Source organism: Homarus americanus, unplaced genomic scaffold (genome assembly GCF_018991925.1).
Source record: "Homarus americanus isolate GMGI-L3 unplaced genomic scaffold, GMGI_Hamer_2.0 scaffold57980, whole genome shotgun sequence".
Lineage (NCBI taxonomy): Eukaryota > Metazoa > Arthropoda > Malacostraca > Decapoda > Nephropidae > Homarus > Homarus americanus.
In genome coordinates this window covers 13,690,720-13,708,378 of record NW_024716703.1, presented here as the reverse complement: position 1 = coordinate 13,708,378, position 17,659 = coordinate 13,690,720, and the positions used below count along the sequence as shown (strand labels likewise).

The 17,659-nt window shown below is 34.6% G+C and overlaps 1 protein-coding gene across 2 annotated transcripts in view; it reads left to right on the top strand.

Moving 5' to 3' along the window:
* LOC121858288 (RNA-binding protein 45-like) overlaps window positions 1-17,659 on the top strand; it is a 44,601-nt gene that overhangs the window by 21,470 nt on the left and 5,472 nt on the right. The window contains exons 4-9 of one of the 2 annotated variants that reach the window (XM_042354612.1): window positions 421-644; window positions 4,960-5,108; window positions 7,492-7,640; window positions 7,766-7,815; window positions 11,851-11,986; window positions 12,603-12,759. In XM_042354612.1, coding sequence (XP_042210546.1) covers window positions 421-644; window positions 4,960-5,108; window positions 7,492-7,640; window positions 7,766-7,815; window positions 11,851-11,986; window positions 12,603-12,759 — 865 coding nt within the window. Of the gene's footprint in view, window positions 1-420; window positions 645-4,959; window positions 5,109-7,491; window positions 7,641-7,765; window positions 8,014-11,850; window positions 11,987-12,602; window positions 12,760-17,659 lie in introns of both variants that reach the window. The other variant, XM_042354611.1, reaches the window with a different exon arrangement.

Below are 17,659 nucleotides of genomic sequence, written 5' to 3'. Positions count from 1 at the left end.
TTGTCTCCTTTGGCACTAGTATTATATGGTATCTTAAGCAGTTTTAATGCAAACATTAAAATATATCACAATGGCTGAGAGAGCTGTGTGTATAAACAGTCTCAATTATGTCTGTGACAAGTTCTAAATTTGCACCTGGCTGATTGTATTCAAACAGTCAACTGTTGAGGGAAAAATGTTACTAGTTTTTCCTGTTTCATTGGCACAAATGTTCTTTATATTGTAGGCACCTCAATGTTTTCCAAATGCAGCTCTGGGTTTTAATGTTGTTAAAGGGCACTATGTTAAAGAAATCAATAGACTAATAAAAGTCAAACATGAGTTTATCTAGTGGTTAGTGGTCAAAAGTAGATATTTTTTCTTTTTAATCTTTCTGCTTATAACTTGCTTCCTTATAATTTTTGGTTGTGCTTTCGACAGAATGTCTCATGCAGCGAAAGCTTTTGAAAGCTGTGATCGCACCTTCAAACCAGTTTTTGCTGATCCTAAGCCCCAGAAAAGTGACGGTATTAAGTTTGATGGTGGTGGCGGCAGAGACTTGAGGGGGGATATCCGGGGCAGTGATGGAGGTTATGGATACTCGTCAGGACCTCTCACACCCCATATCAATAATCATCATTCACCTTTTGATGCCATTTCATACAGTAAGTATTGAGTGTCACCTTGATAATGCTTAAACGTTTTTTTAGTAATACACATTACAGGTTCATCCCTTGTTTAGCTAGATAATAGTTATAACTGCAATTAATTTGAGTTATACCTTGAGTTTCAGTAAGAATGAAGATTTTGCTAGATTCCATTATTACCAAGCACAGTACTGTACATTACTCTTTGTGTGCATTGTAAGTTTTGAATATGTGAATATGGTACAAATCCTATTAAAAAGTTTTGATACTTTTAACTTTGAGTGAGCACACTATAGATGCTTGATAATTTTTTTCTTAGATGTACTGTATGAAAATTAAAAATATCATTTCATGCTATTTGGTAAGGTAGTTTGAATAAAAAAAATTTCCAACACCATAATATTACTCAATACACTTGAAAGGACTTTTTATATTTAGAAAGTCCTTTTATAGGTTTAATCCGAGGTTTAAGTTTCACTTCACTGTTATTACTTTGGTCATACTTGTTTTCATTATCATAAAAGCTATAGACTATTCCCCCTCCTCCCACATACTCCTCCCTTGCTGGTCACTTTGTTTACATAACTCCAATCCCACTTGTTTAGGAAGGATCAAAAACAAAAACTTTCATGGATGGCGGGAAATTTTAAGGGAAAATGATTGGAAAGGGTCTACATTGCTTCACAACACTTGTTAACAGCTTGCCACGTTAACATAATCATTCTGCCTTCAAGAGACGATTTCAAACATTGACGGGAACACACATTCAGTACAGTACCTACGTTTAATACCACTCAGTAAAGAAATTAGACAACATGAGAAATATTATGTGAGTTAGGTGGATCGAAAGTAGGAGTTTCAGATTTTTGAAGAAGTGTCGGATTTAAAATTCATTGGAAACCTGAATGGATGATTGAGAAATAGGTGGTATGGGCATAGGGAGGCCATGGCTGGTGTGATATTGGTAAGCAAGATCTGTGACAGCGTCATAAGAGAAAATAGGAAAGGGCTGGACGGACAGGATTCATAGGTGAATGGGTGATGTCATGTAAGGTAATACTTGAAGAATGTTATAGATTTTTACAAATGGAAACTGTGTGTGGGATAATATTAGCATGAATATGCCTAATGTGAAATACTGTAATTGGTGTGTAAATTAAGGATTTGGTTGTATACTTTGTACACAAGTTAAGGTTATGGGGAAATGTATGTAGGACATATTCCTACTTGTTTTAATCCTTTCCTGTCATTTTGCATACTTTTCAAGCCCCCTTCTCCCTGGGGGTTTCACCTATTCTTGATGTTTCTGTTTCTTGTGATTCACCCTATGTATTTATGGGCAGAGGAAAGGTAATAGAGCCATAGATGTAGCTATATTTGTTAGGCTAGATAAAATAATATTGTTTTTCTGGTAATTCAACCTACTTGGAAAATTGTAACGTGACTATTTTTGGTATATGTATTAGGGTTTCAGGGAGATAAAAATTGGTTCATCCTTTACAATAGAATGTGATTTTTTTCTTTAATGTCATAGTTCATAAATGGCTATACATACAGTAGATGCAGAACAAATTTAGTTAATTTATAAACAAGTTTATTGTCTTAAAAAAGATCAAGAATTGTCCAAGGGCTGTCTAAAGGAGTGGTCTGTATTATATCATCTGGAGAACCGAGCTAGTATTTGTGAGTGACAGGTGAGACAATAGTTGGGAACACAAAGAATGAGATGGTGAACTTGTCAGTACAGTCAATGCCTTTTTTTTTTACCCATAATAACACAGTATGATTAAAGCTCACTGATAAAAAATTCATTACCCTCTCTAAAACTGGACACACCTTATATACATGATGAGTTCAGTGTGCCTGGTATCTAACTAGTTTTATTGTTGTTATTACAGTAGAAGCATTGTTTTATGTCTCAGTAACCCCCTCCCATGTATGAGTTCACCTGTCATATTCCAATAAATCTTTACAAAGTTAATTTTATATATATATATATATATATATATATATATATATATATATATATATATATATATATATATATATATATATATATATATATATATATATATATATATATATATATATATATATATATATATATATATATATATATATATATATATATATATATATATATATATATATATATATTATTTTTTCTGGAGAAAAGTTTTACTGTCTTCACAGTACTTGTTGTTAGAGTAATATATTTTTATAATAATTTATTCCTTGAATTGTTGAAATGTTTTGCATTGTATGTGGACAAAGTTGTGTACTATGATGTTCGAAATAGTGAACTTATAGGATACTATCATACTATTCATATTTAATAGTTAAGGATGTGGTATTTCAGTTTTGCTCTCTGAAACATTTTTAATTAATGAATAAAGAATTTAAGGTCATGCTGCAATATTCCAAGAAGGTCAGGATAACTAAACTAATTTTCTGAAGAGAAAAATTTAAGGTAATGATGTGGTAAGTTTACTTGTAAGGAGTGGTTTAACCTGTTGTGGTGTGTGCTAGTGAAAGGTGGGTGTGGTAATGTACAGTAGAAAGGTGAAAAGTACAGGATATTTAGATAAATACTTGAAGTGAACGTGGAATTTGATTTGATGTATTTGGCATTGAGAAAGTACAGGGATGAGTACAGGGATGGGCATTGCTAATAAAGGTAAATACAGTAGTAAGGTGCTATTAATTTCTGAAGAGAATGAATGAGGAGAGAGAGTTTGATTTATACACCATATCAATTGTATTTCTTGTCATATGGCTCTTGAGTTTAGTATGGCTATCATATATTTCTCACTTAATAAAAACTAGGAATTTGAATACCCAGTGTATTTTTGGATTCATGGTAAATTTTCATCTTTCATTTCACTTAACACCCATGGATGAGTGTTTGTGTAAGGAGCATTTATTGGGGGAGGGAGTTACTAGTAGAGTAATCGAAATCTGTTTTATCTAGTCTGTTTCTTTAGCTAATAGATTTATACTGCTACACACTAAAGTAGCCTCTACATACATTCAACCTCAGTATTAATGTATGTTTGATTTCTTATATGTACAGTATATATATACTTTAATTGGCCATGAATATAACATTAGTATCTTCAACTACAGTAGATTTATTTGCAGTACAGAACTGACATTTTCCCCCAACTTTTCTCATGTTATACTACTACATAGATCTTGGTACATTTAGTAATAGCAAAAAGCATGAAATGATCAACCATCGAGCTGAAGACATTCTGTGACACAAATTACATTATTACTCTTCCAAAACCTGTTCTTGTTTCTACTTAGCTTCCTTGGAATTACAGTTTAGTATTTTCAGACACTAGGCTATGTGGGAATAATTCTGATTTCTTAAATTTAACTAATTGTGAGGGACATTATACTGTAGGTGCCTTTTAACTGACAAAATAAACTGGGGACATATAAGGACTTGCCACTGGACTACGGATATAGAATCTTTACTCATCATTAGTACAGTATTATTATTTTGGTTTTGTTTTATTATTTATTGGATGTCATTCTGTTTTGCTGTGGGAGCAGTTAGATGATAGTTTTAATGTTTTTATAAGATATTGTACTCCCAATTAGTTAATGTCATAGTCCCACTCAAATTGCAGTTCGTGTGTCAGTTTGAAATCTTATTTTGTTGTAGCTTGTATCACTGTCAAGTACTTGGCACATGTGAAAAGCATCAAGTCCTTGAAAAGCATGAGAAATTATTTGTGGTTTTAAGTGATTTTTGCTGCTCATTTGGCTAAAGTTTACTTATGTTTTATTAAACGGTATTAACTCTTGTTGGATTTAATAATTACCTTTGTTGCGGCGAGCTTTCAAGTTTATTTGGCTTTCAGTTTCTTTATTATTATTTAATCAGTACAAATCAGTATAGGTATATATGGCTTTTGCAAAACTGTAACTACTAATGACTTTCTTAAGTAATGCCATTGTATATTGGCCTTAAGGCACATGTGAGAAAAGATGTCCTTTGTTGCTCTAAATCTAATTTTTGCCTCAAGAATTTTCATTGGTGCTTTTATTTTCAAGATTCACCATTTTTATTTTATTTTATTTATTTTTTTTATAAATATACTAGAATTTTTTCTTCCATTTTTAAGATCTCAGTATTTTGATAAATCAACAATTCTGATTGTAGTAGGAAAAATAAATGCTTCATAATATATTAGAGTATTGCATTGTCTTTTTGTTCAAACGCACCTCCTGGAAATTCTTTAAGCAAACAAGGACTTGTTTAACTGTTTGGCCCATGTTGACCTATGACACAACTCATTGCGGACATCCGACCCCTCTACAGTGGACACAAGTGGGCTAAATCCTGAGGGTGTGACGCGGCTGACTGTAATTGCTTCGCCGACCCTCAACCAGGACCAGCTCTGGAAGTTGTTTGACCTTATCCCCGGTCTTGATTACTGCGACCTGAGGAAAGACCGCAAGTCTGGACAGGTATACTATCATCATGCAGCACGTGGACAGGGAAACTGGGACATTGTTTCACTGTTCTAAGTTAATCTTAGATTAAGGTTTTAGGTTCTTTTTTAAGTTCGTAAGAACATGGTATAGGGAACACTATTCCTTAGACATCATTGCGTTATGTACAACTTTGTCTAACCTTGACATGCTCCGACCATTATCTTGTACATTTTGTCGTTGAACTCTTTATACATCAAAAATTTGTGTTTTGATAACTTGAGATGTTGGTACAATGGTACACTAGGGTGGCGGTATATTTTTTTGTTACACTGTACATGTATTGAGAAGTGTGATCCTTTATTTTGGGTTTTTCAGTTTGCCAAAAATTTGAGTACAGAATTTGGTTTATATTAGGTACATTCTGTAGGTTATATGCTCAATAGCAAATACCTTATACTTGTGTGCAGCATTATTGATTGTGAATTTGGTCAAATATACAGAATATTGACTAAAAATTAAAAAGTAAACATATAGTAGTATTAAATAACTCTGACACAATGCAGAACTTGGTGGTTAGACTTGGCATAATGTAATCTTACATTTTATCCCCACACCACCAGTGGTAGGGACATTAAGTGGATACTTCTTTTTTTTTTTAACCTAGGTTGGGTTATACATTTTTTATTGAATTTAGTATTGGGGGATCAATTGTGCAGGTAATTGAGCATTGATTTTGGTGACACTGCATCATTCAATTACAGTATTGTACTGTACAGTGAAGTCTCCATATAACAGAGTTCTCTCTCCCTATGATCCCTTAGATGGAGGGTTTCACATCTAATGGTCCCTCGATAAAACACATAATCCTCTAATCAAGAAAAAGTAAGAATAGGGTTTAAGATAAAAATAGTGGTAGAAATAGCATTATTAAAAGCTGGAGAACTGAAAGACATACCTTTAAGGGAGACAGTACTTATCATTTGACAGTGTGCAGTAAACACCCTGAATGAACTGTAATACTATAAGTTTTGCCAAAGAAAACCGACTACTGTACTTTTAAAAGCTTTTTATTTTTATTTTAGTATGGTACGTTTTGTTGTAACTGACTGATAATACTGTACTGTGCAGTGAGACTCATAGACAGTTGTTTTTATTTCAATCAATCTATCCATTTAAATTGTAAAATAAATGTCAGTTTACCTACAGATGAAGCTCCACTCACTTATGGTTTCCATAGTAACAGTTATAGTTCACAGAAGTTGATTGTTAAGTGGGTTTAACATCACATTGATAGAATTATGAATTTTCCATATTTTTCTTTGGTGTTATAATGTAATGGATTTTTCTTATATTTTCTTTCTCCTTACAGTTGAAAACAGAGTTTGTCCCTGAAAAAAATTATGATTGCTAAGGATGCCTAAAATAGAGAGAGCATAGTCTATTGGTTGATTCACTGTAATGTGTACAAATGTCTCAAGTTGATGGAATAGTGATTGTAGGGGACTTGTTCATTTGCATGGTCTTGACATAATAACGACATAATTTATATCCTGTAAGATAAACGCAAAAAAATTTGTTATGGTCTCAAGTCAAAGAAACAAGGGTTGTCGGTGATTTGTTAACTTGCATGCCCTGGACACAAGGATGGCATAATGGGTATCTCATAGTACTGTACTGTATTACTTTTGGCCTTAGGTACTTGATCATTGGGAGCACATTGTAGAAAACACTAATACTTCTTTGTAGTTGACTGTTGAGTTTTAGTTTACAGTTCATTATTTTGTAAATACTGTAGTTAAACTATATTCAAAGTTAGAACTAATCCTTATTCTTGATTTTAATTTCTTTTAATGAAACTTTTTCCACACAGGAGTAAATTAATATTTTATACTTAATGAATACTGTAAGTTGGAGACATTAAAAGACAAAGCATGATAAAATTATGAAGAGGGTCATTAAGAATTTAGGCTGCAATTTTGAGATGGTTTAATGTTCATTTGTATTACTCTCCTGCATTCAAAACAAGATGGAGAGTATCTAAATTTGTTCCTGATCATCTCTGCCTTCAGTGGTTTTAGGTGTAATGCCAGTACGTAAAGTTTATTGCTGCTGCATTTTTTGCAATAGTTTGGCAATCTGATGAGGAGTTATCATTTGTTTGTGCTGTACTTAGAACTGAATATGAAGGAATAGAAACGTACAGTACTTTATTTTATTAGTATGCACAATAAGAAAAAATCAGAAAGAAAGAAAGGTGTATAAATGTATCACAGTACTTTTTAAAGAATTGTGCAGGGTTTGTGAGGGTGACCAAAGGAAAATTGCTGATTTCTCACAGTAGTCCATATGTGGACCACATTTACAATTTTATTATTGTATTATACTAAAAGACCTCTCTCTTCACCCAAACCAAAAGATGGCTCATCATCAGGCGCGAGGAGTTGCCACCGTGGTGTATAATAATATTCAGTCTGCAACCTATGCCAAAGAGAAACTTCATGGATTTGAATATCCACCTGGCCAGAGATTGATTGTCAAGTTTGATTCTCACCATGACATGCCTCCGTAAGTTGAAATTTCTGTTATTGATATTTGTTAATTTGAGTATGGTGGTACTTTTGAAAAGTAGTAATCATTGATCCTTTATTTCTTGTAATTCTTTTAATTATTTCCTCATGCTTTTATTGCAGAGGGCCACCACCCATGATGTCAGGCGCTCCAGGAGGCCCACCGTTTGCAGGTTTGCCTCGAGGTGTAACAGGTGCTATAGCCCCACACAATGGTACTATGGGAGGGAGTCCTCCTGGCAGTATGAATGTAGCCCCCCAGTCTCTTTCTGGTGGACAGCCAAACAGCAATATTCAACAGAATTTAGCACAGTTAGCTGAGACCATTGCCCAAGCAACATCTCTCATACAGGCTGCAGGACTAAATCAGGGTTGGTGATTGTGCATTTACATACTTTTGAGAATACCAGAGGTGTTGTTAGATGTAGTGGTACGATGGGTTTTCTCTTGGTACAGCTTTGAGAAAAAAAGTTGTATTAGTATTGTGTAATTTTTAGAAACTGCAATGCAATATGAAGTGGAGCAACATGTTATCTTCATGAAAATTATTCTCAAAATGATTACGTGATGGATTGAATATCTGGTGGTAGTTGTATTGCCCAGGTTCAGTTCCTTATAAAGCCGGTGGCCTCCAAGAAGCCGGCTACTTTCTCATCACTGAGGCCTCTTAGAGCCTATGCAGAAGAATTGTCTTTGGTGTTTAAGGGAGGATTGGGAATCAATTAGTTGGTTTGTGGTGTGCAGGACTGAGTTACAGTGTGGGCAGAGAGGATTTTGGAATAGTACTATAATTGGATTTTGTGTCTAGTGGTTAAGGAAGGGATGAAATCTCACTTCTCTAGTGGGCTGTTTGTTTCAGTGGATGGTTTTTTGGGTGTCAGGGCCTCTAAAATGCAGTTTGAGGATTATAATTGAATGTGTATGTATTTGGAGGAGTTTGTTCAAGAAACGAGGTATCTGTGGTACAAGTATTTTTTTTTTTTTTTTTTTGTGGTATTTTTGTTTCAATATTCAGTATCTCCTTTGTTGTGAGGGCCCCATATTTTTATTCCTACCCATGCTGATATTTGTGAGTTTATGTAACCTGCTATAATTTATAGATAAATAAATGTATATTTGTTTTGGTATATTTTATTTTGATTCAGCTGGTACAGACATGGATTATTTTGGTCCAGATAAACAGTTCCTCTCATACTGTTGTGAGCAGTTCCTCTCATTGACCAAAAGTGGTGTTTGTGAGCAACTTCGAATGTGTTGAGACTCGGTAGCTGAGTGTGTGCTGGGTGAGAGTAGTGTGTGTCTAGTATGATGCCAAATATTTGTGAGTGCCCTTTGAGGGAGAAGAGTGTGAGACTCAGGCTTATGAGGTGTGAGAAGTGTTATGGCTTTTGTGAAAGGGGAGGCTGTCATAGAGTTTTGGCTGTGCTATAGTTTTTTCTTTAAGGTATTGTTGGATTATATTTGTAGTGTGTTGTACTATAGGAAATTGAAAGGCTAATGTACGGTATTCTTCATTTAGGTAGTGTATACCTTTATTAGCCAATTATATAACTGGTGAGGTACAGTACACCCTCTACTTTTCATTGATTTATAATTGTAAACAATAAATGGAATTTCAGAAGTAGCTAAACCTAAAGTGAAATGCAAGCCAAACATGGCTGCCTTTGTGATCAGCTCTAAATCTTCTTTAATTTGCAACTCCCAGCTAGTTTTATCTGTGTTGGTGATTCTAGCTTCCTCAGAGCTTTTTTAACCAATAGGCCAATGATTATGGTGCACCAGAGATGTGACTTCATATTTTACTGGTTCTCATATAATGGACACTGAAATAAAGAGTTGGATTCATGGTCATAATGATACAGTACCTGATGATGTAGATAATAAAGTCTAAATATAGTATAGAATACCAAACGTTCTTGCTAATACATAGCTTACTGCTCCCACTATTTTTTATATTAGATTAGATTGTGGCATAATTTAATTAATATGTGGACACATTGGTAAAAGATTAAAGGACATCACCATGATGTGCCTTTTTAATTTGGTGGATATATTCATTGATGTTTGTTTCAATGCACAAGAGTTTAAATTGAGTAGAGTAGAAAGAAGAAAACAGTGTGTGAACCATTTAGAGTGGTGTAGATATTGTCTGTCCAAAGCATTACTGTCCTACCAACGAGGATCCTTTAGGGAGACTGCAGGGCTAAGTCATTGTAACCAACACAAAAACAAAAACTAGCCTAAGTTAACCAGAAATAACTTCACATTGTTAACTTTGGTTGGTTCATGTTGTTAGCTGTCATTGTTGATATAAGAATCGACTAAACCTTTGCTAACTTAATCATCCAAGGTATTATTGCTTAGGTCTTAGTGGTTCTTTGTTATGTTGGTGATTATCAAACTCATTTTTTTCCATTGTCACCAGATTTGTTCGTTATGCATTAAAACAAACGCGATTGAAGGTTCTGTAAAAAATATACAGTAATAAAGTGGTTAGTGGTTGTGCTACACTGAACATACGACCACTATTATACTGTCTTGCTCCATAAAGTCTTATGTATTCAGTTACAATTTATCATATTTAAGTTTGTATAACATTGAGGGCTCATGTGAAATTGGCTTATTAAATGTTACATTGCTGTATGTCATTAACTAATTTCAGTAAAACATTCCATAAAAGTTGGTCTTTCATAAGAGTCCCATATACTCGACACAAATGTAATATCACAACTGAATTCTCAATCATAGATATATTTTACTGAAATATAAATGAAAACAACTAAATGTGGTTTTAAAGAATTGTAAATACTTTAATACAATAATAACAAACTAGAATAATATTTATCATTCCTAAAAGCTCCAGCTGAAGAACAGTACTTGAGTACATAATGAAGTGTTTGGCCACTCGAGAATTAACTTATTATATAATATATAGTTTTGATGTAGACAAACCACTTTGGCAGAGCAGTAAGCTAAAGAGTATCATACGGTTAGGCTGCAGTAAGTCGTATCTGTGACAGTTTTAAAGCAGCAGTATTAAACAATTGAGGGGTGTCTTGCTAGATTTATGTTTATAAATGGCAAACTAATGCACAATGAAGTTGGGTATTGCCTGACTACTGCAGCATTTTAAATGAGGTTTGTAAATCAACACTTTAATGCTTGAATTATTGTAAGCAGATCAAAAATATAAAGTTTGTTACTACCACTTTTTACAAACTGACACTTGTCATAAAAATCTGATCACCAATGCTGCCCATTTTTGTGCTTACATCCTGTTAATGTTATTGTTCAGCAAGTGTAATAAAAACTTTTGCTTGAAAGAACTTGCAATTCATCTTTCCAATGTTTTTAGTTTTTTCTTAAATAAGGAAGATCTCATATAGAGGTGAAGGAGGAATAGGTTAAAAAAAGAGGAGATAGAACAGAACCCAGTGAAACTCCTTTGGAAGAATTTTGGTGCTGGATGTATGGTTGTCTCTAACCTGAGAGGAAATTATTATTATTTTTATTTATTTTATTTTATTTTTTTTTTACTTTTAATATTTTGTTGATTACTATGTAGTGTAGGATTATGTTGAGGGCTTTGTTGATATCAGTCTTGGTTATGAAGTGGAAGGTTGCCATTGTTATGATCTTAGACTTTACCGTGATAAAGAGTAAATGTACGGTAGAAATTTATGTGACAAGTATTTGATTAAAGTTTTACTTGGATCCTTTCAAAGTGCAGAAAATTGTCTGTGGGATATTAATAGATATTTATATACTCTGTATTGTATTGTGTTTAGGATGCCTTTCTTAGCTTGACCCTGGTGTCATATACAGCCACTAAAAAAGCTATCTCTACATGGGGGTTGATGATTTTCAGAATGACAACTGCGACTCCTGTTTTCTCAGTAGGGTTGTCAGAATCCTTCATCTGTTGTCATATTTTTGCAACACAATTTGGTATAGATAATTTTTTTAGTGACTGTACTTGGGTAAAAAAAGGACATTCTGAACATTAGATACTTGCCAAAATTGTATTCCATTGAAATAATGTGTTGTTAATGTATTTGATAAATTGTGTAGTCCTTAGACATAAAATTTTTAATTCCTTGGATGTTGTGTGTGGACTGTGTAGTTGGTTATACAAATACATTAATGGGAATGTAATGATCGTACATCTTTTTATAAACTTTTGGTAATGGAGAAACATCTTGTTACAGGACCTGGTAATGTGAACAACATAGGAGGAAGTCCAGGACAACTAAGTGGAGGAGAAACATATGATCCATCATATTGCTCTGTTAAGCTACCTCCCCCTCAACCACTGGCGCCAGTTGATTCTGCTGTTGCCGAGAGGTAAATAGTTGTAATGTGAACTATAAACATTTACTTCGTCAGTTTTTGTTTTTTAAGTTAAGTGTGATTATGTTCTGTGAGGTTCATTGTTGCAAGTTGTTGGGATTCTTGTAGAAAATATGGGTCAGATTCTAGTAGATATTTAGGAAGTTCTTTTTTTTTTGTTGCCCATGCTGCAAGATGAGGCTTTGTTTGGATCTGTTTCCCGTCAGAGCTTGTCATATTTTCACAAATGTTTTCATGTGTTTTTACAGTGATAAATTAACAGGTTTGTTATAGAAGTGAAATGATTAAAGGCTTTGAAAGGACTAATGTCATTTTGTGCTATCAAGCATTGGGGAAAGAGGAGAGATGCTCCTGAGTGGCCAAGCAAGAGCAGGCAAGTTATGATTGATCAGTGGGCTCTTGATGTTACATTCACCATGTCTCATTCCAGAAGAGACTCACTACCTGTTGTTGCCTCCAAACCATACTGCATTGTAATTTTTGTCATTTGAAAGAGTCATCAGTAAATTTCTTGTGAAACATGGTTTTAGGCTGATGATATTAGCTTGGATCTTCTACTGTAAATTGAGAAAAAATAAATATGTACAGTAAATTGTCTATATATTTTCAGATTGTTTATTGTATGCCATCCATCACCACCACCCATATACGCGCTAAAGGATGTTTTTGGAAGGTTTGGAAGTCTTATTGATATCTACATGCTAAATGGCAAAACTTTTGGATATGCAAAATATTCTTCTAAGGAATCTGCAGACAAGGCCATTGTGGTGAGTAGCTATTAATAATTTGTTTAATGTACTGTATTACAGTGGTCCCTCGGTTAATGAGTTACCTTCCATAAGATTCTTAACTTCGGTTAACGAGCAATCCCTCGATTGACGAGTTTCTTACAAGCCGACCTCCACATGTTTTAGCTTGCATTTGGCGGTCCGCCATTACAGTAATCGGTTCTAAGGCTTAAATTCCTTACCCATTTACTAAATATCAAGAAGTTTATACTATTCAATAATTTTAAAAGCTTAATATTAAATTTTTTAGTTATTTTAACAATTATTGAACATAATTGAAGGTAAGGTCACTAGTTTGTGGCACGCCATCCAGCCTGCCAACACAGCATACAGGCGTCAGTCTTTGTGTCTTTTCAGTGGAGGTAATATCTTGCTTGAGACTCTCTTCAACTAAACACTTTTTTTTTGTGTTTCCAAGCAAATTATTGGTCATTTTGAAATTTATTTTACATATTGACAATATATAATGCAGTGCAGTGTTGATTTAAAGAAAATAATCTTGAATTACACCAAGAGAACTAAAATTTTATGGGTGAAATGGCGCCATGGGGTGACTTCTCTTCCACCCCAATGCCTTCTCTTCTCCCTTCTCCTCCACCCCCATTCTAATTCCCATCATCATCATCATCATCATCCAGGAGCCTTCTACATACACACCTCAAAGTAAGTGTACTTTTTTACCTTTTTTGTTGAATTTAGGCAATTTTCGGTGAGCTGGAACCAATTACCCAAAAACCCATTGAAACAATGGTTTCGGTTAACAAATTTTTCGGTTAACGAGCAACCTTCTAGAACGGATTGTGCTCGTTAACCGAGGGACCACTGTATACTAATAATATATAATAAAAGTATGTTAACATAGTTTTGGCTAGAGGGATTCAGGTTTTTACTTGCTTTGAAAACATATCACAGATATTAATATGAGAACATGCAATAGAAAAGTAAATCAGAGGGGACCCCTACACAAATGGGTAAATATTTACAGGCATAAAAATTAAAAATGCAGTATACATACTGTAAAACAAAACTAATTTGTTCAGCAATTGCCACAGTCGACAGTCTACCAATGGCTGTTGTCTTTGCTCCAGCCCTGAATCAGTGTCTTAGCACCCCAAATGTATAATCTATAAAGTGATGGCCTTACATGTTCACTTACCACTAAGGGTTATTGCTCTTGCTCATTTACACTGGCTGGTCACTATCCTGACAATGTTGTTACAATATGCTTTTGCCAGTCAAGCTGATTTGAACATATGTATTATTATTTATTTATTTTTGTACTGTATTTGTTTATGCATTTTATTTATTTTTAATTTTTTATAAGATGTAATGGGTAAGTGGATTAACCCCCGTAAGTACATACATTAAGACCTTGATAAATCGGAATCCACTGTTTTCGGATTCTTGAGATGCTCTGGTCACCAGGAATACTATAAAAAAAATTGGGAAATTTAATTAAAAAAAAATCATGAAGTGAAGAACACTTAATGAATACTGTACAGTGGTCTAATCAGATTTGCTATAGGCCTACTGAGAAGTAAAACATGAGTATGTGAGCAGGTTGGGGCTGATCAGGTGTTGCTGCATTTGTCAGGTTTATTTATTTATTGATTCAGTATTATATTCTCATATGATTGGCCTCTTTTGGTTTATGGTTCATCATGATTAATACAACTTCTTCATTAATAGAGAAAAAATACAATACTGTATATAAATAAAAGGATAAGCTGTATCAGAAGGTTATTTACTCAAGATGCATTCGTTTGAGAGCTTACAACAGGGGTCACTAAATCACACTACAGTGGCTCTCGATTAACGAACACAATTGGTTCCACAGAGTCGTTCGTTAACCAAAAATTTTGTTAATTGAATCTATTATTTCATTGGGATATTGGGTAACTGGTTCCAACTCGCAGAAAAGGTACATAACAAAGTACTGTATACTGGTAATAGAATTAACAAAACATTAAATATAAACTAAATACAATACTGTACAGTATACTGTATAATAATAAATAAAAAACAATAGAATACTATAAGTTAATTTACTTTGAGGTGTGTGTGTCGTATTCCCGGCAGCTTTGTTTACATATCAAACAGCTGATTGTAGAAGCAGTCGATGATGACCAGTCATATTCTTTATAGTGTGTGTTGGTTCTAATGCATTCTTCATGTTTCATAATAATTTTTGCACTATAAATTATCTTTATGTGAACTAAATTTCAGAATGACCAATAATTTTAATGTAAAAATGCAAAAATATTCAAGAGACCAACAAACTGGATGTTCACTCCACTGTAAACAAAGTTAAACTGAGAAGTGTTGGTGGGTGATTCGATCAGCTGATGGGCACACAAAAACTGGTCCTTGTACTGTATATATTATCAGTGTGTTAACTAAATTAGAATGACCAATAATTTTAATAAAAATGCAAAAATATTCAAGAGACCAACTTTCTTGATATTTACTCCAGTGGAAACGAATGTAAACATAAAACCAATTACTCTATTGGCAGACTAGCCGATCAGCTGCTGCGCACAACAAAGTGTGTTTCTTGTAAGGCTTTCGTTATTCAAAGTTTTGTTCGTTAATGGAATTTCAAATCCTTATGGGAACTAATTCGTTAACCGAAATTTTGTTAATTGGACCGTTGGTTAATGGAGGGACCACTGTATGAAGATACCTTCCTAAGATAGTTATTTACTACCTTTGAGTGTTATATGACGGCTCAGTTTGGCTCCTTGTACACTTAATGAATAAACCAGGGTATATGCAGGAACATAATACTTTACACTACAATATTACTTATTAAGTGATGATAAATACACTACACTACATTGGTATTTATTGAGTGGTGATAAATACACTGCAATAGTATTTATTAAGTGATGGTAATGCACAACTACTGTACTAATTTACTAAGTGTTGAAGACAGACATTGTGGTAAGCAGATCATCTGTTTGTTCTTTGCAAACAAACGAGTATGAGAGGCACTCCGCATTAGAGGAGGTTGAAGGGCAAAATTAAAAAAGCTGAGAAAAACGCGTTTAAGTTTTATTGAAGGGCAAAGAACCATAACTTTGTTGTTTTTTAAGCTGGAGGGATAATTTATTTATATAGTGCAGCTCAATCCCTCTCCCAGCGAACAGTGAAAACTGGAAGTTAGTACTGTGAATAGTTATTATTATATCGCGAGTTGAATGAGAATAATTACCCGTCATGAACGGTTTTTGGTCTTCAAACGAACAATTATTGTGTTTTTTTGCAAAATTTTCTTATTATTGTGGGCTAATACTGTAAAACAGTTAAAGATCACCAAAAAACAACACTTGTCTTACACCCCCCTAAAAAATTAAATAAAAAAAAAACTCATTTGCCTGTCAGTATTTATCTTTCCGTCCCTATTATTAGCCAAAGATTTATGATAAGTATAATAGAGTGTAATAATGAGACACCACTCCACTTATCCCCCCACCATTAACCCCCCAACGTAATTAATGTACGAATACAAAGGCGGAGAAAGTTTGCATAATCTTTGGTAAACAGTATTATGATAATAGTACTGTACGTATTACGATCTTATATTGTTTAGTGCCTTCGTTTTATTATCCCTGAAGATCGTAGTAACTTGAAGTTACGTAAATCCTGAGGAGTGCGTATCACTTTAATGGCCTCGTCATAATCAATCACATACTGATCAACTAAATCATTGATTAATTATTGATGCCAGCAACAGTTCAGGTTCATTATAAGACTAAGTTATGGGCTCACTTTACTATTACTCGTTGGGTCAGGGTCACTTTCATCACCATCAAGGTCAATGCATGTCTCTTCACTGTCCACTTCTCCTCACAGTCTGTATGTTCTTGTTGTGATACATTAGTGTCACTGTTTGTGTTACCATTAGACTCACTTTCATCATTTTCATCTTCACTTTCATCGTCATTATTGCCGTCAGTGCATGTCACGTAACTGTACCGGCACACAGTCTGCTAAAAGGTCTTGTGATGCATAGCAGTCACTTTTTGTATTATGAGTATACCAAAATCACTATCACCAAGCATTCCTGAGGTGTCCATGTGAGCACTGTCTTCACTAAACACACACTCAGGAATAATAGGCTCCTGAACCCACACCAGAAGGCCTGGCCTCACTTGAGTCTTGCTCTAATATCAGGCAGATATGTTCTCACACCTGTGGAACACGAATAACGTCAATTTTACGCCGAAAAGTTATCAAAAATAGCAGTAGAAAGTACACTGAACCTCCTTATACTATGCAACATGCCAAAACTAACAAGGAGGCAGCATCTGGGCGTGGGGATTGGCTGAGGAGCTGTGATGTAGCAAGGGGAAATCCACTGTGATTGGCTGCCTAAGGGGGTATGGTCCGAGGGAGGCACGCTGTCATTGGCTCGCGCTCCTCTCGCTCTGAACGGGTTGTTGCCACCTTCTTTAACTGAGCGCACAGCCAGATACGTAGCTCCCGGCCTGAGGCAAAATCACACTTTATTTTTTAAGGAATTTCTACCATATTTCTATTCTAGCTAGAGGGTTACATCCAACGCCAACATGTAGAGGAAGGGTGAAAATAGTGATATCCATGAAAAACACATTTTGGCCGGTGTGTTGCTTCGTCCGCTTGTAATGCTGAGCACCTCATGAAATGACTCGTGTTCAGTGTGGGATTCTTTAATCAGGAAAGCTGATTCTTTTAGGATAATAATTTATCAACCTGGCACCAAATGATCCAAAATTTTATGAGAATGGTGGTGGAATTGCATAAAGAAGTGTTAAAGGAATCTTGGGGGAGAGGGGGAGGAAGCCACCCACCCATGCAATCACCCCCCCCTCTGCCAGCTGCTCCCAGATGAACATTC